A 27011-nucleotide genomic window follows, 5' to 3' on the forward strand; every position below is an offset into this window, starting at 1 on the left:
GTGAAGAAAGGCGCATCTACCCTGCTCCACTGCCCTGGAGGACTGGGTGAAGTATCCCACTCACTACAAAGAGTATGCAACAGCCCGGACCAAATGGTGAATACAGGGGAGTACTATGAGCACATCGAGATTTCTACATGGTCCAAAGCCCCATGCTGCATATCCTAGTGAAATCTATCCCCCGCTGGTAGAAGTCCAATCAATGACATGCATCTAGGATCGTTTGTAGTGTGCCCAGTCTATATCCTAAGGAAGTAAGCGTGAAGACTTAATCTATTGGCAAGCCCTAAAAAAAGGTGTGTGACTCCGGAAATTGCAAAAGCCATGCAACAGCCTCCCACATCACGAACCCATCATTAATGCCCACTCTAATCAACAAATAACAAACTGCCATCCACATTGGCTGTGCATATGGACAAACCCACAAACAGTGCCTCAAGGACTCGGGCTCTAAAGTTCATCTTTGACATGTCGAATCATGACCAGTGACTACAACCCAAATGCCAACAAGCAATACCACATGTGCTGTCACAAAACGGGCACCACGTGCCAATAGAAAAGAACAAGTTGAACAGACTTTTAGCACTTCAATAACAACTGAAACTGAAAGAGAGAGAGCAAACGCGACACATCGTGGCGGAATTCCACCCCAGAGAGTAATGGCCCCAAACCTTGGAACCCCTTTTGGTATTTCTTTATATTTCAACTACTGAGTACAAGCCAGTACTCCATCCTCTGCACCTTCGTCTAGAATCATGCCAAAGAATGAGCCCTAGCCTCCCTCATATTTAAAGGCCCTTGGCCATTAAAAGCAATTTCCATGAAAAGCCTTCAAACTCAAAAGCATCTGGTCCAAAAGCAGATGCCCAAAAGCTGCCAGCGCAAATTACGAAAATCCGTACAGTGCCATGCCAGCACCAATCAACGCGAATCACGGAAATCCGTATAGTCTGCCACGTCATCGATCAACTTGAAACGCGGGATTCCGTACAGTCTGCCAAGTCAACAAGCCAACGCAAAATTCGGGTTGTCCGTACAAGTCTGCCACGTCATCAGCTGGCTGCGTATCTTTTGTGTGTGTGTGTGTGTGTGTGATGGTCCTGCTTCATCTTTTGCTGCTTCTACCACTTCACTTAGGGTTTAGGCCCCTCAGTCGGGATCTGCACAGTGGTTCCGTTCTTTAATGGTTTGACACGTCAACAATTTGTGACATCCCCCCTTCTTGAAAGAACGTAATCGTACCGCGATGTAATCGTATCTGCAAAACAATTCAAGTTAGCTCAAAAATTTTCAAGGGTTATTCTGAGGGACAATCTGTTTGCTCTTTTTTTTGTTAAGGAGTTGGCTTCTCCCTTTCGGCTCTTTTGATCAAGGTAGTTGGCTTCTCCTTTTGCCCAGATCAAAACTCTTGATATTCCGGTGTAGTAAAATTAGCCATCACACCCAGACCGCACTGATCTCACTGATCTTCGACTGGTGTCTTGATGCACTAAAATGACATACCCAGGCAATCTCATCCAACTAGGAATATTCAGTGGTTGGCACATCACAATGCAACACAAATGCTCACATATGCATGTTACAAGAAATATAAACATAAAGTCGCCGACGAACACTCCCCCCGCAAATAATCATCCAGGTCCAGGCCATGAGATATAGAGGCCTTCTACAACCAAACGTCCACCAAACTGCAGCCTGCATCGTTTGGAGGCGCTGAGAGTAACGACTACTCAGATTTCTTAATACTCACCTCGCAAATAACCATCCATGTCCGGGCCATGAGTAAAAACAACACTTTTCAATCATTCAATACTTCCTAGCAAATAACCACAAGGGTCCATACCATGAGTATGAACAAGCATTCTCAAACATCATTTCTCACTACTCCATCCGGGAGTAAAATCACCAATCAATGAAACCAATATATATCCTCAATTTCAAAAAATCATTGAGTAGCGGAATCTCAGGAAATTCCCTTTCATCTCTCGCTGACTCAGTTACCCCTCCTTTGCGTCCTCGTATTGACAGCCTTGCATGCTGACTCAGTTAATTGCATGGCACCGAGCCCCCTCCTACCCCTCCTTTGCGTCGTCGTATTGACAGCCGGTGAAACTATCCCCCGAGAGAGAGAGAGAGAGAGAGAGAGAGAGAGAGAGAGAGAGAGAGAGAGAGAGAGAGAGCGCTCTCCATACATACCTGCAGGGCAAGCTGGAAGATCGGGAGGCAGAGCAGAGCAAGACGAGTGAGAGCAAGGGACAATGGAAAATATAGAGCAAGGACATAGCAAGGCTGATGGCAGAGAAGGGAGGCTTGGGGGCGAACGCAGGGGGGGGTATGGCGAAGCAGATGGTCAGAGGGAGGGGAGGGAGCACCTTCGATGAAAAGAGACGGAATAAAGGAATCTTTAGACTAATGGATTTTTTTACAAGTCCACCAGTATTAAAACCTGTCAAACAATTCAAATCGACACCAAGACAGGTTCAAAACAGATACCATCCATTTCAAACAAATTTCAAACAGGATCACCAAACAAGTTCTCAAACAAAACTCAAACATTTAAAAAACAGCAATCTCGACATCAATCGAGCTCGAAAAGTCAACTAATTTTTCCATCTTGAAACCTGCACCAAAAATTAGGGTTAGGTTCCTTCCATAAGGTCATAGCCGACCATAGTATGGTCCATCAGCTCTTGGACAGATAGTATTTCTTTGGCGGCGATGGTAGTTCCAAGACATAGCAATCACACTGGACCTCCAAGGTTATCAACTCGAGAAGAGACACCTTCTGAGAGATGTTGAGAAATTTCAAGTTATAATCTGCTAGAGTTTCCGTGGCAAGCATTTCAAGATACCCCACTCTGCAAGAAGTTGCACTCCGAAGGAAGATGTCAGAAACCATATAACTTCAGGTAAAAATTTTCTTGAAAGCTTGCCAAGTCCTTGGAGTGTGCGGCTTGGTAGCTATAGACATCAACATCTGCATGGCACTACTTTTGAGAAAAACAATGACTCGAAACAAATCTTGGATCCTTCTCTTGCAAGTGATCTTTATAGCTTATGCCATGTTAGACATGAGCGGTGAAGACGGGAGGGCGCCTGATGCACGATGAAGTAAGGGTGGGAGTGGCTAATAACTCCGGGGTCAGGACCCGAAGATACTTCAAATAAGATTCCAATAGACTTTGGAAGCGTTGTCTGCTCTTTTGTAGGACCAGTATGCTTTCAGAAAAGCACACGCCTGATGCTCTGATGCCACTGTCACAAAACGGACACCACGTGCCAATAGAAAAGAACAGACTGAACAGACTTTTAGCACTTCAATAACAATTGAAACTGAAAGAGAGAGAGCACACGCGACACGGAGTGGCGGGATTCCACCCCAGAGAGTATTGCCCCAAACCTTGGCGTCCCTTTCGGTATTTCTTTATATTTCAACAACTAAGTACAAGTCAGTACTCCATCCTTTGCACCTTCGTCCAGAAGCATGCCAGAGAATGAGACCTAGAGTCATATTTAAAGGCCCTTGGCCATTAAAGGAAATTTACATGAAAAGCCTTCAAACTCAAAAGTATCTGGTCCAAAAGCAGATGCCCAAAAGCTACCAGTGCAAATTACGAAAATCCGTACAATGCCATGCCAGCAACAGTCAGTACGAATTACGGAAATCCGTACAGTCTGCCACGTCAGCAATCAACGTGAAATGTGGGATTCCGTACAGTCTGCCACGTCAACAAGCCAGCGCGAAATCCGGGTTGTCCGTACAGGTCTACCACGTCATCAGCTGGCTACGTATCTTTTGTGTGTGTGTGTGTGTATGTGTGTGTGTGATGATCTTGCTTCATCTTCTGCTGCTTCTGCCTCTTCACTTAGGGTTTAGGCCCCTCAGTCGGGATCTGCATAGTGGCTCCGTTCTTCAATGGCTTGACACGTTAGCAATTTGTGACATGCTATCATCCACATGAAAAAAAAAACCCTGCGAGTTGATCCTGAGGATCCAAATACATGACCAAAACTGTCGTTGGAAAGCCGGGAGGATGTGTTGATCCTACCATACCTCTAACTAGCGTGAACGGTGAGTTGGGTGCCAAGTCTGCAATAGAAGGGGGACAACATACTCAAAAAAGGATAGAGGGGCTCCATCATCGCACAACAAAGGCTGTTGTCACTCCCTAGGATCCCAATCTAGCTGAACAAGGGACTTTCCCTGCCAAATCCACAATCTCCAAAGTGGTGCCTCCTCAGTAGTGAAAACAAGGGTCAACACATGATCTCCTCTCGAAAGAGCCTACCACTGCCAATGGGCAATCAACTGATGATCAGGTAGAACCTCACCCCAAAACTACAATCTGACGTGACGTCCATGATGGCCTATCTCAACAATGCTAAATACAATAGACCTTTGCTGAGCAACAATCAGGACTCCCGAGCGAGGATTGAAGTACACCAACCAGCCTTGATGAGAAGGTAAAAGAGTCGGTTTCCCGATGTAGCCATGCTAGTCAAGTGGAATAGCCTCATCAATCTCTCTCATACAAGTAGCAACCCCTCTACGGATTTCATACGTAGCACCAATAACCTAGCACCAACCAAGAAAGCATCGCACCAAAAGTGTAGTGAGCCTCATGGCCTGTCATCCCATCTAGCCCAATCAATACGAGTCCTCTCGCCTATCTAATGTTGTCAGGGGCAGTGGAAGGGTTTAAGAATCTTAGCTCGTATCTGGTAATTCGCACAAACACAAGGTTACTTTACTTCAATTGAGAGAACTGAACACAATGAAAGAGAGAGGCAGAGAGAGAGAGAGAGAGAGAGAGAGGAGAGAGATGATGCCACATGTTGGGTCCCAACCACCCTCAAGGGTCCCCCTTGCTCTGTTGCCCGAGCAAGTACTTGCTTTGATTACTTGCACAAATGCTGATACAATGGCTAAATGTTGAATGTTGATATTGAATACTTCATGTTGATGCTTCATGCAAAAGTGCTAGGCTGATCTGATGTTGTAGAACTGCAAAACGCTGGGCTGAACTGGTGCAAAAACGCTCGGCTGAACTGACGCAAAAATGTTGAAGATGTTGGGGTGTTGGTGATGGAAAAGTTATGCCCTAAGGTGTTGTGGGCGTTGGATGCTTCTGTTAGAGTTCAAGCATCTCCTCTTGGTTCATCCAGTCGGACCCAGTTTCTCCCAAGGACAAGTCTTAGGGAGTGAGGACTGTTTTGTGGCTGTGCCCGGCTATTGTGAGGTAGGTTTCTCATGTCGGGTTGTGTCTAGCCATGTTTAGCTCGCGTTTTGGCTTTGTTCCATGGACACATAGGCTCTTACTGCCCTATATGGACAGCCCTTTAAGGGCAGCAGCCGGTGGCAGGAGGGGGTGGCAGCCCAGCGTTTTCTGGGCAGCACCCTTACCTGCGTTTTTGGGCAGTAGGCAGCCAGCCATGCCTGGCATTTTTGGCCTATGCAAAGGGCAGCATGCGCGATGATGGTCAGCAGATGCAGTGCTCGGCGATCACCTCTACGGTGCAGTGCTTTTTCACGGCGGCCTCCCACAAGCCTTCTGATCATGCAGTGGCAGGTTTCCTCGACCAAGATGTAGATCCACATCTAGTGTCACGTGCACATCTAAGTTTCTAACCCTATGTGTACGTGGACAAGCTACTTCATGGCAAGGGTTCGGTTCAGTTCAGTTCAGTTAGCCTAGCTTACGAAGTGTTCTGGCACTTTTGTGAGTCTATTCGCAGACCGTGCATGTCCAAACACTTAGAGTAGATGCATATCCTCTGGTTGCACACAGCATGATCATCAGATTTCCATCAGAACCCATCGGGAGTATTTTTACAGTGCATAGACCTATTTTCCCTATTTTTGACATTTTTCACTTATTATTTTTAAGTGACTTTTGTTGGGAACTAGGTAGGGCAAATTAGCAAGTGAAGTATATAAGAAAACCTAGTGCTAGCACTTTCTAGCAGAAGAGGTAGCAGGAACTTCGCGTTCAATAGGCACCATCTCAACAGGATCCCCCCGTCAAGAGACATAGCGTTTTCAGCCAGCAGACCCCATCAAGGCCTAGCGTTTTCAGCATTATTTTTAAGTGACTTTTGTTGGGAACTAGGTAGGGCAAATTAGCAAGTGAAGTATATAAGAAAACCTAGTGCTAGCACTTTCTAGCAGAAGAGGTAGCAGGAACTTCGCGTTCAACAGGCACCATCTCAACAGGATCCCCCCGTCAAGAGACATAGCGTTTTCAGCCAGCAGACCCCATCAAGGCCTAGCGTTTTCAGCATGATCAGCCCCCTGGTGTTTTTGCATTGAAGATCAGCCTGGCGACCGCAAGATCACAGCACAAGCCTAGCGTTTTTGCCACAAGACCCCAGTTCAGCCCAGTGTTTTCGGATCAGCACAACCTCCTAGCGTTTTGCAGTTCCATCGCGACAAGACCACAGATAGCATCAGCGTTTTCAGTTTTCAGCAATTAGACATCGCAGTAGAAGTCCCGAACCTCGCAGATCTCACCTTCTGTCACAAACTGGTATGTGGCTGCCCATTACACACACACTCTTTGCCTTGTGGGAACCCCAAATGTTGATGTGGCTGGCGTGGGAACCCTGAGTGCTGGCGTGGCTGACTATACCAGGCTGCAGTATGGATGACCGCGATTTGCGGGAGCTTTGCCACGTGGCAGCAGTACGGACGCCCGCGAATTTCGGCGGATTTTTTGACAGCTTTTGCGTGGGCAAATTAACGGCAGCTTTTGGGCCTTGCTTTATTCCATGCAAGTTGAGAGAGAGAGAGAGAGAGAGAGAGAGAGAGAGAGAGAGAGAGAGAGAGAGAACTCCTTTGCTTTATTTTTATGCAAGAGAGAGAGAGAGAGCCCTGATGCTTTTAACTTAAAGCTTTTAATTTCTCAGCTTTTGGGGCTCTGCTTTTGGCATCCCTTGTACTATTTAAATAAGCAAGCAAGGCCTCATAACTCAGGGCATCTAGACGCAGAGTCTGAGAGTGAGCGCCTACCTCACTCTTGTCCTTTGAACACAGATTAATAAAAAAAGAAATACCGAAAGGGGCGCCAGTCTTTGGGGCCAATATCTCTAGGCACGGAACTCCGTCAGGCAAGTGTTAAATCAATTGTGAACTGTGAATTGTTTTGAAGTGTTTATTTGTGGTGTCGCGGTAGATTCTTGACCAAGTCTATAACAGTGGTATCAGAGCACGGCCGATTTCTCTTCTACGCAAAATCCAATCCCTAATTTTTTCCACGGCACCTATGGCTTCAAGCAAAGATCGGCCGACTCCCTCTGCATCCGGAGATGCGGGAGGGGATCACAACGAAGATTCAGGCAAGGAGTACAGCCCGCCTCGGCCTACTCCGGCGGAGCGTCAAGAGATGGAGCGTCTAACGATTGATCGGCGATGCAACAAAGATGATGCTCAATGATGCGAAGGATACAAAATTTGCAAAATATATGAGCGAGACCTCTTTCAATGAGGTGCATACGCAGTGGCAGAAGACCACAAAACCACCCCCCAAATCTGCTCTCAAGAAACCTCCTACCCTCAAGAAGTATACAGAGAAAGAATTAGAAGAGGTGGTTGATGCAAGAATTGCTCAGCTTTTTGACGCGCAGAACAAAGCTGAAAAGCACGGCAAAAATCAGAAGAAAGGCACTGACTTCCCAAGTTATTTGGGTCCTCGGTCTACTTTTGAAAAGGCAAGAAAGCAAAAGAAGCATGTAACGTGTTCGATTTGAAGAAGTACCCAGTTCTTCTTCTTCTTTTTCGTCTTCTTCTGACAGTTTTTCTAGCTCATCTGACTCGAGCGAAGAATACAGAAAAGGCAAAAAGCGAAGCAAGAAGCAACGCTTCGGAAGGGCAGGCAAAGAAGTCTAAATCTCGCCCCGTGAGTGACAGTTCTACAGAGGACTCGTCTTCAGACAATTCAGACTCTGACAACAGCAACTTTTATGCTAAGAAGAAGAATTTTTATAAAGCCAACAAGTATGACTTTCTGGAAGACAAAAGCAAGAAAGTCCGAGAGTTTAAGGAAGGTGGACGGCCAATTAAATTTGACACGTTTTCTGGTTATAGAGATGCTTCGAAGGCTTTGTTTTTTGTATAGCAGTTTGACATCGCTTTCGCGGGAGGGTATTACTCAGAGCACTCTTAAGATTTGGAGAGCTGCCTCTTACTCTAAGGGGAATGCTCGAACTTAGTGGTCCACGATTCTATTAAACAAGATTGCGCCAATTAAATGGTTGAAATTCAAGAGGCTTTTTATTTCTTCTTGGCTGACTCGAGAGTATGAACGAGATATACGAACTGCTTGGAACCATCTTCGGATGACCAAGAAAGATACAATGGACGAGATTCTGGAGCTCTTTTCTAACCGCCTCTTCATTAAACAAGATCTCGTTCAAGGAACAGATTGAGCGGTTTACCTTGGGTCTACCTACAGAGATCCGAGATCACTACTTGGAACAAAAGTCAGCTTCCATTCACGAGTTGATGAGTCATGCAAAATGGGGTTTTGCCATTCACTCTGGCAGTTTGACCTACCCCACTGATGAGATCATGACACAGAGCCGAACAGACTTCGAGAAATGAAAGTAGAAAGAGGAAGAGCAATCCAGAAAAGAAAGATGCACGACCCAAATTCACTCCTCAAGAGAGAGCTCGCTACATCAGGGAAGGGAAGTGCTTTGGATGCGGGGAACTGGACATATCTCCGTGAAGTGCCCTAAAAAGGCACCAAAAGAACAGATCGACAAGGACGACGAAAGGCCTGAGAGTTTGAGAGCAGCTAAGGAATGTGGATGAAAAGGCAAGATGAAAACAAGACTGGTTCCAGATTGCGTGGGTACCAATCTCAACACATTGGACGAGAGTACAGAACTTTGCCGAGCTTGGGGCAAAGTGAAAGACCAAGAAGCCCTAATCTTCTTTGATGGAGGAGCCAAGGCCAACTTCATTTCACCGGAATGGCGGCGCGGCTCGAGATCACTCTCCATCGGATGGGACCACTTGCTGAGGCTGTTCTAGCGGCACCCGGCAGGGACATAGCCATTACACCTGTCATTGGCAAACTTCGGTTGCATTGTCAGGGGTATTTGGGGCATGAGGACTTTTACATAATGCCTTTGGAATATAGTGATGTCCTCTTAGGAATTCCCTGGTACCACAAGAACAACGCCGTGGTCGACTATCGGGCGAGGAAAGCGACATTGACCACAGAGAAGGACAGAACAATTGTACTTGATATTAAACTTAAGGGCGAGTCTGTCCCTATTGTATCGGCTTCGGCCATTCCAAAGTTAATGAAATCCAATCTGTTTGTTTACTCGATCTTTTTGAAAGAGTTGAGTGATGAGGATAGAACTGAACTTGATAAAGAACACCAAGATTTTCTCCACTCTCATGCCGATTGCTTCTTAGAGGGCCTGCCAGGCGAGTTACCACCCGCTCGTCCTGAAGATCATACTATTGATCTGATACCTGGAAGCACACCACCGAACCGGCCACCTTACCGTGTGAGCCGAGCCCAGAATGAAGAGATTATGAACCAAGTGAAAGACCTCTTGGAAAGGGTCTTGTCCGGCCTAGTACTTCACCATATTGCTCTCCAGTGTTGTTGGTTTTGAAGAAAGACGGATCTTGGAGAATGTGCATCGATTATAGAGCTCTCAACAAAATCACCATCAAGAACAGATTTCCGATTCCTAGAATCAATGATATACTTGACCAACTTTAGGGATCCTCGTGCTTTAGCAGGGTCGACTTGAAAAGTGAATATCATCAGATCCGAATCGCACCGGGAGATGTCTACAAGACAGCTTTTCGGACGACTTTTGGGTTATTTGAGTTTTAGGTGATGCCTTTTGGCCTAACCAATGCTCCCGCGCCATTTAACTGCATGATGGACTAGAATTTTCGAGAGTACAGGCTATTTGTTGGCACTTTCTTCGACGATATCATTGTTTTCTCCAAGAATGAGGCAGAACATAGAGATCATCTGCTTCAGGTCTTTCAGGCATTACGAGATCACAAGTTACTGATTAATGCGAAGAAAAGTGAATTTTTTCTACTAGAGATAGACTTTTTGGGACGCATTGTGTGAGCAGCAGGAGTGCAGATGGATCCAGCCAAGATAGAGACTATTCGTGATTGGCGTGATTTGAAGAATGTCCATGAAGTTAGAAGCTTCTTGGGATTGTGTTCGTACTACAGGCGGTTCATTAGAAAGTTTGCAAAGGTTGCTTCCCCTTTGCATATCTTGACACAGAAAGGAGTCCCTTTCTCGTGGGGACCCACAGAGGTGATTGCCTTTCAGACTTTGTAAGAGAAATTGACTCTGGACCAGTTTTGACTTTGCCGGACTTGCAGAAGTCATTTGAAGTATATTGTGATGCTTGTGGTCGTAGTCTTGGTGCGGTCTTAATGCAAGAAGGCCATGTCATTGCTTACAAGAGCCGATTGTTCTCAAGGCCGGAATTGACAGCACACATTTATGAGAGAGCTTTTTGCAGTTATCCATGCTCTTACTCAGTGGCGGCACTACCTACTCGGAGCGGATTTTACTATCTTTACAGACCATCAGAGTTTGCGCTACTTCTTGTCACAGAAGCAGCTATCGGAAAAGCAGATGCGGTGGGCGAACATCTTTTCATAGTTTTAATTCCAAATTGTCCATGTTCAGGGATAGAAGAATTTGGTGGCAGATGCTTCGTCTCGGAAGCCGTTGGTTCTGGCTATTTCCGCGATTCATCATAGGAGCTTCGAGGATATGGTCGATCAGTATGCCAAAGATATAGATTTTGCAGATATCTTTACACGAATACGGGATGGGGAGACAGTACCGGGATATTCCATTTGGGATGGCTACTTGATGAGGAAAACCATGTTGTGCGTTACACAGCCGTTGAGGGAAAAGGTTATGACTGAATGCCACTGTCCGCCTTTTACGGGTCACTGCGGCATTGCTACCACCTTGAAAGGGGTAGAGAGATACTTCTTTTGGCCGAGACTTAAGAAGGATGTGGACGAGTTTGTGCGCAGGTGCTTGGTATGCCAGAAGGTCAAGTTTGACAGGCATAAAGCACAGAAATTGTTACAGCCTTTGCCCATACCCACCCGCCCTTGGGAAAGTATTGCAATGGATTTCATTTTTGATCTCCCGAGAACACAGAATGGTCACGATGGTATCTGGATTGTTATTGACCGATTTAGCAAGCAGGCTCATTTCATTCCAGTGAAGAAAACAGTCAAGCCGGATCACTTAGTGAGATTGTTTGTGGCCCACGTTTTCAGATTACATGGCATGCCTGAGACGATTGTCTCCGACAAGGACCCTAGATTTACAAGTTTGTTTTGGAAGGCAATTTGGGAGAACATTTGCACGCAGTTGCAATTCTCGTCATCTTCCCACCCGCAGACTGACGGGCCAAGGTTGTAAGGTACGTAGTATTCGATACGTGTTCGGTATGTGCTGTACGTTGTACCGTATGGATTGGGCCATAAGGTACGTAAAATTCGTAGTATATTTTTTAAAAGCTAAAAATACAAAGAATTTCAAATTTATATAAAACCTATCTAGTTTAAAAACACTGCACAATACTTAAACATAGCCACAACTTTCAAAAAACACTTAAAATCACCCCACAAGTTAAGTAACCGCTAGAATCAAGTCCAGACCACATGGCATAGTGTAAGTCAAAAGTACATAACTGAATGCTGAATCCTGATACAAAAATAACATAGTCACTCAATAAAGAGTCTGGGTGGCTCAAGCAACAAAATAAAAAGCATAAATGAGCCCTGTCCAAGTCCCAAGACCCAAAGCGCTGGGCAATCACTACTACTCAAAATCATCATCAGAGGCTGATGAAGACTCAGAGAGCATGTCTCCATCTGTCAAGACATTGCCCTCATCATCATAATCGGGCTTTCTCTCCTCTGGCACAGATGCTAGGGGTGCATCACCCTCATCTGGATCATCAGCCTCTGAACTCTGGGATGAGTCGAATAGCCTCATTGGCTCGTCTACGAGCAGGCTGAACGGGTAACTTTCCTCTGCGAATGCTCTCTCTGTGTGCAACCTTTGGATCTGTAGCAGCAATGCGAAGAGGAATACTGTAAGCTCGAGAGCGAGATCTAGTGACCCGGCGATCCACGCTCTCTAGCTCCCTGTGCAACTCTCGAAGGATCTCCTCCTGCTCATCTCTAATCCGTGCATCGACCTCCTCCGCAGTAGGATCTGCCCCTGACTGTGACGATGCAGTAGATCTTGGAGGAAAATGCTCCAAAATCAAGGCATCCCTCAATGCTTGCGGGATAGCCTCGCAACCCCCACAATGTCCAATGGTGCCAATACCAGTGAGGTGCTTCAAAACCCTGGTAATTGTACTGGTCATCTGCTCTCCGCAGTACTTGCACACCCAAGTGCGAGTCCCTGAACCTGCTTGGCCTCCTGTGTTGACAACTCTCAGGACATTGGTGTGCTCGGTCCAAAGAGGATTAGGTCGAAGAGGCATGATAACTCTGCAACACAATTAACGCACACTTCAAAGTTGAATACAAAACTTACAATCTTTCGCGAGGTCAGGCCTCTAGAGTGCCTCCTTGAGGCTTGCAGACTCCAAACACAAAGGGAGGGAGGGAGGGAGGAAAGAACCTTATCAGTGGCGTTCCACCCTTCCTTGGTCTCTATGCAGACACTGTGCAGACTCCAGAGACTGTTTTCTACTACTCTGTTGCGGTAATAAGAGGTATAGCATAGGTTGGCTTATAAAAAGCCTTGCCCAAACAATCCGACCAGGCGGATAAGGAACCGACAGCCAAAATTTTTTTTTAAAGCACTGCACGTACGGAATCGTACTATGAATCCGTACGAAGTACCGTACGGTACTGAATGCAGCCGGACGTACGTACGGAAACAACGCTGTGATGGGCAATCTAAGATTGCCAATTCCGTGGTTATAGATTTATTAAAGTTTTATATCTTGGATTAGAAGAGACTCAATGGGAAAAGTATCTACCTTTGGTGGAATTTGCCGACAATAACACGATACATTCTTCGACGGGGAAGGCGCCATTTGAGATTATTGAAGGTGCTGCGAAGGTTCCACCCTTCCTAAGCACGAAAGATAAGATTTTTGAAGCTGATGAGTATACACGCGACTTGGACACGGCTTTTGTCAAGCTCCGCGAGGCTTTGCAAAAATCTCAAGAAAGACAGAAAAAGGCAACAGATCGCCATCGTCGCGATTTGAAATTGAAGAAGGATGATTGGGTGCTCTTACGTTTTGAGAAGGCGCGCCTGAGAAAGAAAAAGAGAAAGGAGAGGCTTTTTCCAAAGCTTAGTATGAGATACTACAGACCTTTCCAGATCTTCGAAAAGATCAATGATGTCTCCTTCCAACTGAAACTGCTTGACACTTGGAGGATTCACAATGCATTTCATGTGAGTCTCTTGAAACCTTTAAAGGTGATGTGCCCGAAGATGGGGAGCCCGATGAGCATCCCGAAGTGGAAGAAAACGAGGAGATCCTTGTTCCTGAACAGATTTGGGCACATAAGGACAGAAAGAATAAGGGTAAAGTCAGAAGGCGTTTCTTGGTTAAATTCAAGAACTATCCTGCATTGGATGCGAAGTGGATGGAGGAGGAGGACCTAGCAGACAATCTCAAATTGTGAAACTTTACCTTGAAGCTTTCGGTTTAGCATAGTCTATTCCAAAAGGAACCCAGAATTCAGCTTGGCCGCAAATCTGGTGCAGTGGGATGCACAAGAGGGGAGTTACTCTGGTCCTTTGTCAACAGATGCCTTGATTTTTAGATTACTAGAGTCACTGATGTCTCTTTGAGCTTCAGGGATACTGAGAGCTGACAATATTCTACTGTATGACTTTTTGAAATGGAATTCCTGAATATAAAACCGATTTGTTCTTGAGTTGTTTTTAAGTGCAAGAACTGATAGACGAAATGACTGTAGCATTTTGGTCTAAATGATCTCGAATAGACATGGTTGCAATAGGGGTTAGTCAATCGGGCATCTATGAGGTCTTGAATAGATCTAGATGCGATTGCTAACTGTATTGCCGATAAATCATGGTCGAAGATCCGAATGAATGTCTAGTGATGTCCTGTGATGTCGTGTGATGTGATTGTCGATTGGTACATGTGCTAGATGTGTGTTCCTAGTGCGTCGGTACTAATAGTCAGTGTCTGCTTAGGCAGTTTATGGCTTCTGTCTGTTTTGCAAGCGTAATCGAGGGCGATTACAATGCTTTCAAGAGGGGGGTATGTCACAAACTAGTGACGTGGCTGCCCATTACACATACACTCTCTTCCCTGTGGGAACCCTAAATGCTGATGTGGCTGGCGTGGGAACCCTACGTGCTCATGTGGCTGACTATACCGGGCTGCAGTACGGATGCCCGCGATTTGCGGAAGCTTTGCCACGTGGCAGCAGTACGGGGACGCCCGCGAATTACGACGGATTTTTCGGTAACTTTTGCGTGGGCAAATTAATGGCAGCTTTTGGGCCTTGCTTTATTCCACGCAAGTTGAGAGAGAGAGAGAGAACTCCTTCGCTTTATCTTTATGCGAGAGAGAGAGAGAGAGAGAGAGAGAGAGAGAGAGAGAGAGAGAGAGAGAGAGCCTTGATGCTTTTAACTTAAAGCTTTTAATTTCTCAGTTTTTGAGGCTCTGCTTTTGGCATCCCTTGTACTCTTTAAATAAGCAGGCAGGGACTCATAACTCGGGACATCTGGACGCAGAGTCTGAGAGTGAGCGCCTGCCTGCACTCTTGTACTTTGAACACAGATTAATAAAAAAGAAATACCGGAAGGGGCACCAATCTTTGGGGCCAATATCTTTAGGCACAGAACTCCGTCGGGCCAGTGTTGAATCAATTGTGAACTGTGAACTCTTTTGAAGTGTTTATTTGTGGTGTCGCGGTAGATTCTTGACTTGGAGTGTCCAAGTTTGTTACACCTTCCGGCAGCAGATCCTCGCCGCACGGTCAAATCCATCAAAGTTTGCAGTTTCAGCCCGGAAAACGCAGATTTCCGCATCTGCGTTTTCAGCACGTCGTCGTTGCATCGTCATCATCGCCGTCGTCACCGACATAGAGTCAGAATTCAGCAAATATAGATTTGCAGGTTTCAGCCCTTTGCGTTTTCAGATTTCAGCCCGTCTCGTCGTCGTCGTCCTCATAGTCGTCGACTTCGGCGGCAAGTCCATTGCATTGTAGAGATTTGTGCGATCAATAGTAGACCGCTCTCGCCATAGAGAGTGGGGCCTTCGAAGGAGGGTTTGACAACATTCTCGTGTCGTATTCTTCTCTCTCTATATCTCAATCTTAGCACCTTCATTCACAGTGTTTATCCACTTTGTTTGTGATCACTTGCACTCTCTCATTAAAGAAATGGAAGGCTCTTCCTTCCATAAGTAAAAGGAACCCTTGAGCACATTTCGGAGCACTCATCTTGAGCAAAGTTCACATTCACTTCCGCTGCACCTTACATCTAGATCTAGCGAGGAGGAGATGCACTAGATCTATGCCCTCAGAGCATGTTGGAGGTGATGCCCATGTGGAGACTGTGTCAGTGGTCTCCTGTGCAAGAGCGGTTGGCACTGTCAGTAGCAGCCGCAATTGTGTGCACCTCGGGTCTATGCAGTGGCATGTCAGTTCTATGCCGGACCACCCTTGGTCACTTGTATGAGCAGATTGTTATCAGCATTAAGAGCCTTTCCCAGAGATCTCTCTCTCTCATCCTCAAATGTCCCGTCTCTATCTACCTCGCCGATCTCTCTTCTCCACATGTGTACCTTGTTCATGTGTTTGGTATTGCAGGTGTTCTAGATCAAAGTCGAGGTGCCCACCGGCTCACGAGCCAGTTCTTGTCTTCATTGCATCTTCCACTGTCACCTTTGACAACCCTTGGGCTACTCGGTTTTGATATCCTAAAACTCAAGGCCAAGTGTCTCTTTTGTACTCTTTTAAGCCATTTTCCCTGCCTACTTTCTATTTTTGTCATGTCAAAGTCACTTATTACTAATGACTTATGTGGTTGTTCATATGCCCATATGCTCAAGTGATTGTATTGTGCAAGTAAGGGTATGCAACTATAATCTTGCTAATCATGCATGTCCTTCTAGAGGCTCACAATATGCCATGCTAGATCCTAAGCTAACTAAGACCGATGATGACCTGAAGCGGTAGCTTGTCCATGTGGCTCCAATGCAAAGGGCACGTGATATCCCACCTGGTAAAGGTGAGACACAACTACCGAACTTCTTTCTGCCGATGCTTCTGATGCCTGTGGAGTCATAAACCGATGAAAACTCCTCCACTTGCGGATACTGCAGATGTAGCTACTGCTACGATGTAAACACTGACCAGCCGAGTTACTAGATAGCCTTACTACTGTCGCAGAATACCAGCCTTGATATTGACTCTGCCTTGCGAGCAAGTACTACCACTCAAATTGTCCTGTCGTGAAAACATAGCAGGTGAAGATGGAAAGTGAGGGTGCTCGGAGGTATATCCAAAGTTTCCATGTCGACGGAAGTGGATGCACGCTATATGCGAATGCGAGTGCAAAAGAGGGCTAGGGATCCTTTCTCCAACTCCTTCCATATCCGCATACAAGGCAAGCAAATCTTGGTACTCAAGATCTCAATTTCCGTGTATCCATTGTTGATCTTCGTTCAAAGACATGGCGATGAAGACACAAGCACACCCGAGCACAATGGCCTAAGGGTGGGAGTGGCTAATAAGTCCGGGGCAGGGACACAAGGCTTCTTTGAGAAAAAAAATTATAAGGTAGTTCCTTGGGTTCTTGATTCTTTCCTCGAGTTCGCGAAGCCAAAGCACATCTAGAGCTCTGATACCAATGTCAGGTGCAACGGTAGGGTTTAGGATTTTAGCTCAGATCTAGTACTTCGCACAAAGACAAGGTTACTTTACTTCGATTGAGAAAACTGAACACGATGAAAGAGAGGCAGAGAGAGAGAGAGAGAGAGAGAGAGAGAGTACAAAGAACAAATAGAGCACAATGGCGTTTTTGGATTCTCCAGAGTATCTGCAACTTCTTCTCAACAAGCTTTGCCACATACTTCCGTGTAGCGTATACTAATATACCTTATCATAATGGGTCTACGATGCACTTTATTAATTAATTAGTGAGAGAGATTCTCTCTCTCACTTTCTACAATGCAAAAATCCTAACTTCTACCGCAGTTCCCACGCTCTCCATGCTCTCATTGCCATCCGTAGCCCCCTCTCTGTGTGAGTCCTAGTCTGCACATCGATGGAACCTCCCCAAGCCTGGCTTGCTCTGCACGACTAGCAACAAAATGGTCGCAGAATATTTGCTTGCCTCGTCATCCCGCCCCCTCTCTCCCTCTTTGTGCGCGTGTCGGTTCCTCCAATGGCCACAACTTCATCCGGCGGGCACAATGCGTTGCAATCACGCTCAGCTTCTAGCTTCAACCTCCTACACAGAGAGATCTTGCCCCTTACCTTTAGCAGCCTCGCCAAACAGTCCACATCCTCTTCAAGCGATGAGCGTTCGCCAGACGTCGATCTGCACACACACACACACACACAGAACCGACTTGTAGCACGCCAGGCTCTGCAGCTCATCCTTGAGCGATGATCAAGGGTGCCTTGCGTGCTATACAACAGGGATGCACGGGCCAGCAATGGACAGAGAGAGAGAGAGAGAGAAAGAGAGAGAGAGAGAGAGAGAGTCCCGACTGTAGAATGGTTGCTTGCTCCCGACGCCATGGAGAAACCCCCATGTCTTGTGATGCGTAGTTTCCTCCCACCTCCAACATGCTGCACTGTCCGGCGTGTAGACAAATGACATCGAGCTCGTTACTATCTTTGTCTTGCCACCGACAAATGATATTGTCTTCATGGAGCTTATTCGACACTAGTTGCATTGATCTCTCTCTCTCTCTCTCTCTCTCTCTCTCTCTCTCTCTCTCTCTCTCTCTCTCTCTCTCTCTCTCTCTCTCTCTCTCTCTGTGCACGCGACATCCTGTGCGAAATCAACCCCGATATTCTGTCATAAAATCCCAGTAATGACCTTCAATTTTTTCAAAATTCCCAAAATATGGTTTTGAGAATTTTTTTAATAAAAAAATTGTAGCTTTCCGTAAGAAGACTGATTGTATTGAAATACAAAATGAACTGCTTCATTATTTTTAGACAAAACTTGCCCTCTCTCTTCCACGTACGATATCCCCCTTTTCCCTTCAAAAGTTCAAAAGTCTACGAGGATCTACTTAGATTCTTAAAAAAAGAAATGAAAAAATCGTTTGACAGACATACTTCCGTGGAATCCTCAACATCTCCCGATGCTGCAAAGGTTTCAACAATTCCTGAACTACATGTTGTCCCCTCTGATGCTCATGGGGTACCACCTCCTTCGACACCAAAAAGTACAGAGCTTCTAATCGCAACCCTCTCAGCCCTCAGTTCCAATCGGGGGAGTCTTTCGGAACATGGTGCAGCCTCTGCCACTGCCGTTGCCACCACCTTCCCTACCACCACCGCCACCTGGGTACAATGGTTGGAGCCCGCATGGATACCCCTACTATCCACATCCAGGACGCTTAGCCAACCAAAGGATTTCAAAGATGGCGGCACGATGGTCAAATTTTTCACCTTTTCTCAAGTGAAAGATCGGAAGAAAGCCCTTCCACTTCAGGTTGCTCCTCAAGCTCCCTGTCCACTGGCACCTCACCTGGATCTGGGGAATTCTCTGATCTACCAGTTGATTCCCTTTCCTTTCTATATTTGTGCCCTAGGACCAATGGGTAGCTTCGCTAGCCTCCCCTGTCCATTGGCACGTCAATCTCAATCATCGGAACCAGTGTGACATAAAAACGCGTTTCAGGCAGATGAAACCCCGAAACCTATGAAACGGACATGCATTTTTTATGAAATGTTTAAAATTGGGGCTTTTTTTCCAATTTTTTTAAGGTCTAGCTCCAGTCAACATATGATTGTGGTCCCTAAAACTTATGGTTTGTGAAATAAAATTAAGTTTGAACTTTGTTCACTAGAAGTACTCTGCTAAATGAATCAATGATGCATCAGTTATGATTCATGAAACTAGTGGATGTGTTTTAACTTTCATCAATACTGAACATCTCTTTAATCGTGCTCGCTTGAAGTGTAACAAATTGCTGACGTGTCAAAGCCTAAAGAATGGGGCCAACTTACAGATGCCGGCCGAGGGGCCTAAACCCTAAGAAGCAGTAGAAGAAGTGTCACAGAGTGAGGACGTGGTAACCCTAACTGCTGAACCCTAATTTTGAAAACCCTAACCCTAAAACCTGCAAACCCTAATTCTAGAAACCCTAAGAAGAACAAGCAACAAAAGAAGTCCTACCAACTTATGGGGACCCCGTCCGATGGGGCCCCAAGTGGCATAAAGGCATTAAAAATAAAGCAGAACACACTCAAAAGACTTTGCACATCAAAATATGATGATGTGGCACCTGTACGGACGTCCCGGAATTCGCGGCGGATTTTTAGGGAAATCCCGAAATTTTAGGAAAGTGATTTTTTGGAGTCAGCTTTTCATATTTGATGCTTTTAGGCTTTGGGCCTTTAAATATGAGCCTTGGGGGCCCTCTCTGGCACTCTTCAGCGCGCAGATTGCAGAGGAAGTGCTCCCCGGCTGTTGTACTTTGCGAATCAGCAATAATATAAAGAAATACCGAAAGGGGCGCCAAGGTTTGGGGCCAATACTCTCTGGGGTGGAATTCCGCCACTCCGTGTCGCGTGTCGTCTCTCTCTCTCTCTCCATTTCAATTCAGTTGTTATTTGAAGTGCTTAAAGTTGTTCAGTCTGTTCTTTTCTATTGGCACGTGGTGCCCGCATTTGTGACAGTGGTATCAGAGCATCAGGCGTGTGCTTTTCTGAAAGCATACCGGTCCTACAAAAGAGCAGACAAAGCTATTGGAATTGAATTATATTTGAGGTATCAGCCACTCCCACCCTTACTTCATCGCGCATCGGGCGCGCTCCCGTCTTCACCGCTCATGTCTTACATGGCATAAGCCATGCAAGAGAAGGATCCAGATTTGTTTCAAGTCACTGTTTTTCTCAGAAGCAGTGCCATGCAGATGTTGATGTCTATAGCTACCAAGCAGCAGACTCCAAGTACTTGGCAAGCTTTCAAGAAAATTTTTGCCCGAAGTTATATGGTTTCTGACATCTTCCTTCGGAGTGCAACTTCTGGCAGAGTGGGGTATCCTGAAATGCTTGCCATGGAAACCCTAGCAGATTATAAATTGAAATTTCTCGACATCTCTCAGTAGATGTCTCTTCACGAGCAGATGACCTTGGAGGTTTAGTGTGATTGCTATCTCTTGGGACTACCATCGCCGCCAAAGAAACACTGTCTGTCCAAGAGCTGATGGACCATGTTGTGCTCGGCTACGACCTCATGGAAGGAACCTAACCCTAATTTTTGGTGCAGGTTTCAAGATGGAAAGTCAGTCGACTTTTCGAGCTCGATTGATGTCGAGATTGCTTTCTAAGTTTAAGTTCTGTTTGATCTTGTTTGGTGATCTTGTTTGGAATTTGTTTGAAATGGATGATATCTGTTTTGAACCTGTCTTGGTGCCGATTTGAAATGTTTGACTTTGGTTTCAATGCCGGTTTCATTGATTGGTGATTTTTTACTCCCGAGTGGAGGAGTGAGAAATACTGTCTTGATATTGTTTGAACCTCGGAACGACGCAGGCCGATGCCTGGGGAGCGTTTCGTTGTATGCTTGAACCTCCGAGCGACGCAGACTGCGGTCTGGGGAGCGTTTGGTTGTACAGTCCTCTGAGCTCATGGCCCGGACCTTCTTAGGTTATTTGCGGGGGGAGTGACGAGGTAGTCGTTGAGTAGCTTCATACCGTAGACCGTTTGTCTCGGAGGAGTGCTCAGCGGCGTTGTTTGTTGTGTCTTGTAACATGCATATGTGAGCATTTGTGTTGCATTGTGATGTGTCAATTACTGAATATTCCTAATTGGATGAGATTGCCTAGGTATGTAATTTTAGTGCATCAAGACACCCGAGGAAGATCAGTACGGTCTGGGTGTGATGGCTAATTTTACTACGCCGGAATATCAAGAGTTCCGATCTGGACGAAAGGAGAAGCTAACTCCTTGATCAAAACAGCCGATAGGAGCAGCTAACTCCTTGATCAAAAGAGCAGAAAGGAGAAGCTAACTCCTTAATAAAAAGAGCAAATTGATTGTCCCTCGGAATGTCCCTCGGAAATTTTTGAGCTAACTTGAGTTGTTTTGCATATATGTTGTAATCGCGGACGATTACTCTCTTTCAAGAAGGGGAGATGTAACAAATTGCTGACGTGTCAAAGCCTAAAGAATGGGGCCAACTTACAGATGCCGGCCGAGGTGCCTAAACCCTAAGAAGCAGTAGAAGAAGTGTCACAGAGTGAGGACGTGGTAACCCTAACTGCTGAACCCGAATTCTGGAAACCCTAACCCTAAAACCTGCAAACCCTAATTCTAGAAACCCTAAGAAGAACAAGCAACAAAAGAAGTCCTACCAACTTATGGGGACCCCGTCCGATGGGGCCCCAAGTGGCATAAAGGCATTAAAAATAAAGCAGAACACACTCAAAAGACTTTGCACATCAAAATATGACGATGTGGCACATGTACGGACGTCCCGGAATTCGCGTCGGATTTTTAGGGAAATCCCGAAATTTTAGGAAAGTGATTTTTTGGAGTCAGCTTTTCATATTTGATGCTTTTAGGCTTTGGGCCTTTAAATATGAGCCTTGAGGGCCCTCTCTGGCACTCTTCAGCGCGCAGATTGCAAAGGAGGTGCTCCCCGGCTGTTGTACTTTGCGAATCAGCAGTAATATAAAGAAATACCGAAAGGGGCGCCAAGGTTTGGGGCCAATACTCTCTGGGGTGGAATTCCGCCACTCCGTGTCGCGTGTCGTCTCTCTCTCTCTCTCTCCATTTCAATTCAGTTGTTATTTGAAGTGCTTAAAGTTGTTCAGTCTGTTCTTTTCTATTGGCACGTGGTGCCCGCATTTGTGACATGAAGTCGCTTCTAAGCAGTGAGCACGTCTCTCTCTCTCTCTCTCTCTCTCTCTCTCTCTCTCTCTCTCTCTCTCTCTCTCTCTCTCTCTCTCTCTCTCTCGTGGACATTAAAGTCTAGAGTCATGTGTGCTACATTGTATACATATTAATCATATTTTATTAATATATAATTTAATGTTGTTTATGAAACTTGTTTCATGTTTTTGACGCTATGAAACAAAATGTTTCAAAACCTCGAAAACCCGAAACAACCGAAACCACGAAATGTTTCATGTCACATTGAGATTCTGATTCGGAACCTTGAGATGCACTATCATTTGATCCCCTTTCTTCTCTTGAATCTTCTGATGAACTTGCATCTGATTCCCTTCGTTCGTCGGAACCCTCGGATGTGCTACCATCTGATTCTCTCATTACTCCAGAATCCTGTGATCAGCTGTCATCCGGTTCTCCTGATCATTCTCTTCACTGACAGACTCTTGCCATGTTGAGGTGGATACTATCCTGTCTGTAGGATAAATCTCTTTTAGCAAACCACAACAAAACTGTTCAATCTGGTTTCTCAAAGTAATCTTCCCTTGATTCATTCTCTTCACTAGCAAACTCTTCCCCTGTTGAGATGGATAATATCCCGTCCGTAGGATAAGTCAATGAGCTGGCATGCATTCAGAATCCTCGCTTAGCATGTCCCATAAGTCTCTCCATAGACTCAAACTTTTGGTTTAGACAATACTCTCCAATCTCTTTTGGCAAACCACAGCAAAACCGCTCAATCTGGTTTCTCAAAGTAATCTTCCAAAACAAAGACAATGGCAGATAAGTATCGCAAAACCTCTGGCAGTAGTCATCCAATGTATCATTCTTAGTCATTCTCAAAGTGATGCCGTGATGACATCTCTTTCATATTTCATCTGGTATCCAAGTTGAAGTGAAAATTTTCTTGAATTTTAACCACGTCGCACGTGCTTCTCTGCGTAACAGCAGAGTAGACCACCGTGTCTGTGCAGTTCCTTTCAAGTAGAATGTCACCCTTTACACCTTGGAGTATTTTGAGAACCGACCTCTAGAGAAGGCGACGTCAAACTGTCGTCCAAACTCAAGGGCTCGATGAGTGTCCTAGTAGCCTGAAAACGTCTCAACCTAGTAGCCTGAAAACGTCTCAAACCTGACACCCTCTTCCTTGAACTCCCTGGTCTTCTTGCTCTTTTGGTCACCGTAAGAAAAGGACGAGCTCTCCTCCTCTGAACTGCTAGATGACCTTCCATGCCTTCTATACTTCTGTTTTTCTCGCTTTTTCTCCACTTCTTCCGCCTTTTCTCATCCTCTTTGGAACTAAAGGACGACAAACTGTCGAAACTCTCTAAAGGCAAAGTCATCCTCGAAACGAGAACGTTTCTTGGATCTGCTTGCCACGTCGAAACTCAACTTCCGGCTCGAATAACCGAAAAAATCCACCGATTTTCTCTTCTTCCGAGAGTGCTTCAAGCCTTTCATTGTCTGGTTCATCTTCCTGTCAACAGCTCTATCTACCTCTATCTGTGAGTACAGTTTCCACTTTTCTGCACTTGGCTTTTCTTTCAGCTTTCTTCCTAACTTGGGGGGAGCATCAACGGCCTCACGCATCTTGAGCTCTACTTCTCTGTCGAAATTTGCTCAAATCTTCATTCTTTTCTTCAATCCCTGCACCGGATTTCAACTTTTCTTTGCCCTCCCCCTACGAGGTGTTATCTTTATCAGATTCTCCACGAGAACCCATGTGTAACCTTGGGTTCTTTATGCCTTATGCCCTTTAAGACAGAGCAATGAAGACGGGAGGGCGCCTGATGCGCGAGATCCCTGGGAGTGCAAAAACAATCGTATCCCTACTAGACAAAGAAGGGAACAAGTTTGTAGACCCTAACTCCATAATTCATGATGCTGGAAGATCTAAGCCAGATTATTGGATTATTGGACAAATTGCACCTTCTATGAGAAAAGCCAGGCCCTAATCCCTTCGCTAGACCTTGATCAAGCCATGAAGCTAGAGAAGCCATTATCACTAAGTTAAAACAAAGAGCAATGAAGTAATTATTTGCAAAGGGCGAAGGCGGCAAAGAGTTCAACCTCACAACATGCAGCAAGCGTGTCAACAGAAAGAAGAAAAATCATATCACAAGTTTGAACAAGCAAAGAACAGCTACAAAAAGCTCATGCTAGAAGCAGCTGCATGACGCAGATACCAAAAGAAAGCAACCTGTTTGTTGCAGCCAGTCGATTTTGCTTCCTACAGTGCCGGAGCTGCTGGAAGCACAACATGCCATTCCAATCGTCTTGCTACAGCGCTTGCTCTTCAAATGGTGCGCACATGCGGCGAAAATCGCTGAGTTTGCATGTAGTTGAATGACATTGCTTGTTTGCAAGTAGTGTGGAGTGGAGGTATAGGGTGGAGCCTGTTCAATTGTGATACAAAGTATTTTTTGGACTACATAAGGAGCCTCAGTAAAGAGTTGGCTTTTTGGTGCAATTGTGAACCATTGGATGAAGCTTGAAGATTAGTGTCACATGGCAAAAACAAGATTTAATATTTTTTCTAGGTCTTAGTGAGAGGTGTTGACATTTGTGTACTCTCTTTTTAAGAGAGCCGTTGAATATTAGTTTAGTCATTATTTTTTATTATTTTGAAAAATATTGTAATCTAATAAATCATTGTTATTTTTGTTTTCAAATAGTACAATACTTTATTATGACAAAAAAATTTGTAAATGCTAATGTTGCTTTCTCATTTTTCTTGTCACACAGAACCCTCTTATTATTAAATTCCTCTTAATAGCATTATGTAGACCATAGTGAACTTTCACCTTGTTAGCTTTATCTTAAGTCTATATTAAAATAGAGCTCTCCCCATGTGTGCGCACGTATGGGCAATGCCATCGTTGGCTCACCAGTGATGGCCACTTGTTGGCAGTGCTTGCTTGCAACAAGGAGCGATATGGGCATGGTGCCTCTGAAATGTTGTACACAATTTAAGACGTTGCTTTTCAACCGTTTGTAATAAAAATAGCGCTTGCACAATCACATTGCACCATGAATTTAGACATAAGCATGCATCATATCTTTGATTTTGAGCATCCATCGTCCATTAGGCCTACCATTTTCCCACAACAGGATACTCTCATAGAGAATACCCGCACGACAATTGGCACAAACAACCAGATAGAGTTGCTTGATCTTCAAGAATTTAGGGCACTGCAATTATGCATGTCTATGTTAGAAAAGGACTTTGCATATTTGGATGAGAATGTCACTAAATTATCTGATCTAGTAGTACAATTAATGAATTTAGGAGGTCGCGAGCACTGCAAGTAAGTTGTCCAGGAATTTTTGGACTCCAGACTTGAAAATTTGATTCATGTCGTGTTGGAGCATGGCTCCAGTTCGGACCAATTGCAAATTCTCACTCAGAAAGATTTGGATGAGCTATTGAAAAATATAAAACCACCAGTCTTTTGTGGGGAGGAGAAAGAACGCAACGAAGATACGATAAATATCTTCCTTAGTAAATGGGATGATATTCACTAGCTTTGTCGAACTCCATAAGAAATGAAGGCACTACAAACTAGCTTGACACCATGAGGAAAAGCCTATAAATGTTGGAAATCACTCAAGGAGAAAGTCATACCACACACATGGGCTACTTTTGAGGATGTGTTCAAAAATGAATTTCTTTGTACTAATGAGAAAAAAATAATTAGTTAGCATGGGATAAGTGTTCAATGCGGCAGCATAAGACACTGCTAGAATATATCTTGTATTGTAGGGATGTTATCCTCAAGTTAGAGGGTTTAGACGACTTCTAGGAGGTACGAGGGTTTATTCGTGGGTTAGCTCCTGAGCTTAAGAAGCATGTTAAAACCGAGGATCCAAAACACAAGCTATAGTGCAAGCACATATTCACGATGATCATAATGATAAATTTTCATTGCATAACATGCATATGCATGATAGTCCCTATGCATGTCCATCTCATGGTAATCATCAAGCACATAATAAAAGAGAATTCATGGTAGCCTCATTTGATGCATCCAAAAAGCCCAAGGGACCTAGGGGCCATCTTTCAATTGAGGAATTTGAAAAATAAAAGAAAGAGAAGTTATGGTTCACTTGCATGGAAATTGGGCGTGGAAAAAAGGAATGTCCTAAGGGAAAATATGTTGCCTAGGTGAGGAGAAAGCGGTGCACATGGTGCAATTTCTTCCCCTGGAACCCTCTTCTTGTCATTCCAATGTGGAGGTAACACATCCCAAAGTGGTTCATGAGTGTTGTATCACGGCCTCTATGTGCAAACTTACATTTGGCCCACATGTATATCCAAGGTCACCAGGTGATAATCTTGGTAGATGATGGAGCCTCTCATAATTTCATTAACAATAAGTTAGTGAAATGTCTCATAATTTCGTACGATGATGACCATTGGCATTTTCATGGTGAGGAAACTGGAGGAAACTCAAGATGCTGAGGAGGTGGTGAGGGCCATTGAATGCCAGAAGACAACATTCAAAAAGAGTTGAAAGACACTCTCAGTCAAATAGCTCTCGTCATTCAATTGAGAAAGGGAAAGATAAAATTAATAATGACACCAGCGATGCAGGAAGACATAGACATTGGCAATCAGATTCTCGAACAAAACCTAGTTGATCAAGGAAGCCAATACAATCATATATATTGATGACGAGTATAATCAGAGATGGGAGGTAGATACTGGCCATCACGACTAGCACAAACATCGAGAGAGAGAACCAGATCACAATGATAAGCCTAAACGTTGAGAAATCGGGTTAGATGATCATGTGGAACCTAGACATGAAAATAGTGATATGAAAATAGCATTTTCTACTTTCAAAGATAGCCGAAGGGATGATCGAGACGTTCATATTCAGGCATTTGA

General features: G+C 44.9%; 1 protein-coding gene across 2 annotated transcripts in view; it reads right to left on the reverse strand.

The window, feature by feature from the left end:
• The window catches only part of LOC147465184 (uncharacterized), a 67353-nt gene extending 42821 nt beyond the window's left edge, over positions 1–24532 (reverse strand). Inside the window, exon 1 of one of the 2 annotated variants that reach the window (XM_086511263.1) lies at positions 24321–24532. In XM_086511263.1, the coding sequence (XP_086367389.1) occupies positions 24321–24387 (67 nt within the window). In that variant the 5' untranslated portion in view covers positions 24388–24532. The remainder of the gene's footprint in view (positions 1–24320) is intronic. The other variant, XM_086511254.1, reaches the window with a different exon arrangement.
• Positions 24533–27011: the final 2479 nt, after the last annotated feature.

The sequence above is a fragment of the Adiantum capillus-veneris genome, chromosome 1, assembly GCF_014529385.1.
Source record: "Adiantum capillus-veneris isolate H3 chromosome 1, ASM1452938v2, whole genome shotgun sequence".
NCBI lineage: Eukaryota > Viridiplantae > Streptophyta > Polypodiopsida > Polypodiales > Pteridaceae > Adiantum > Adiantum capillus-veneris.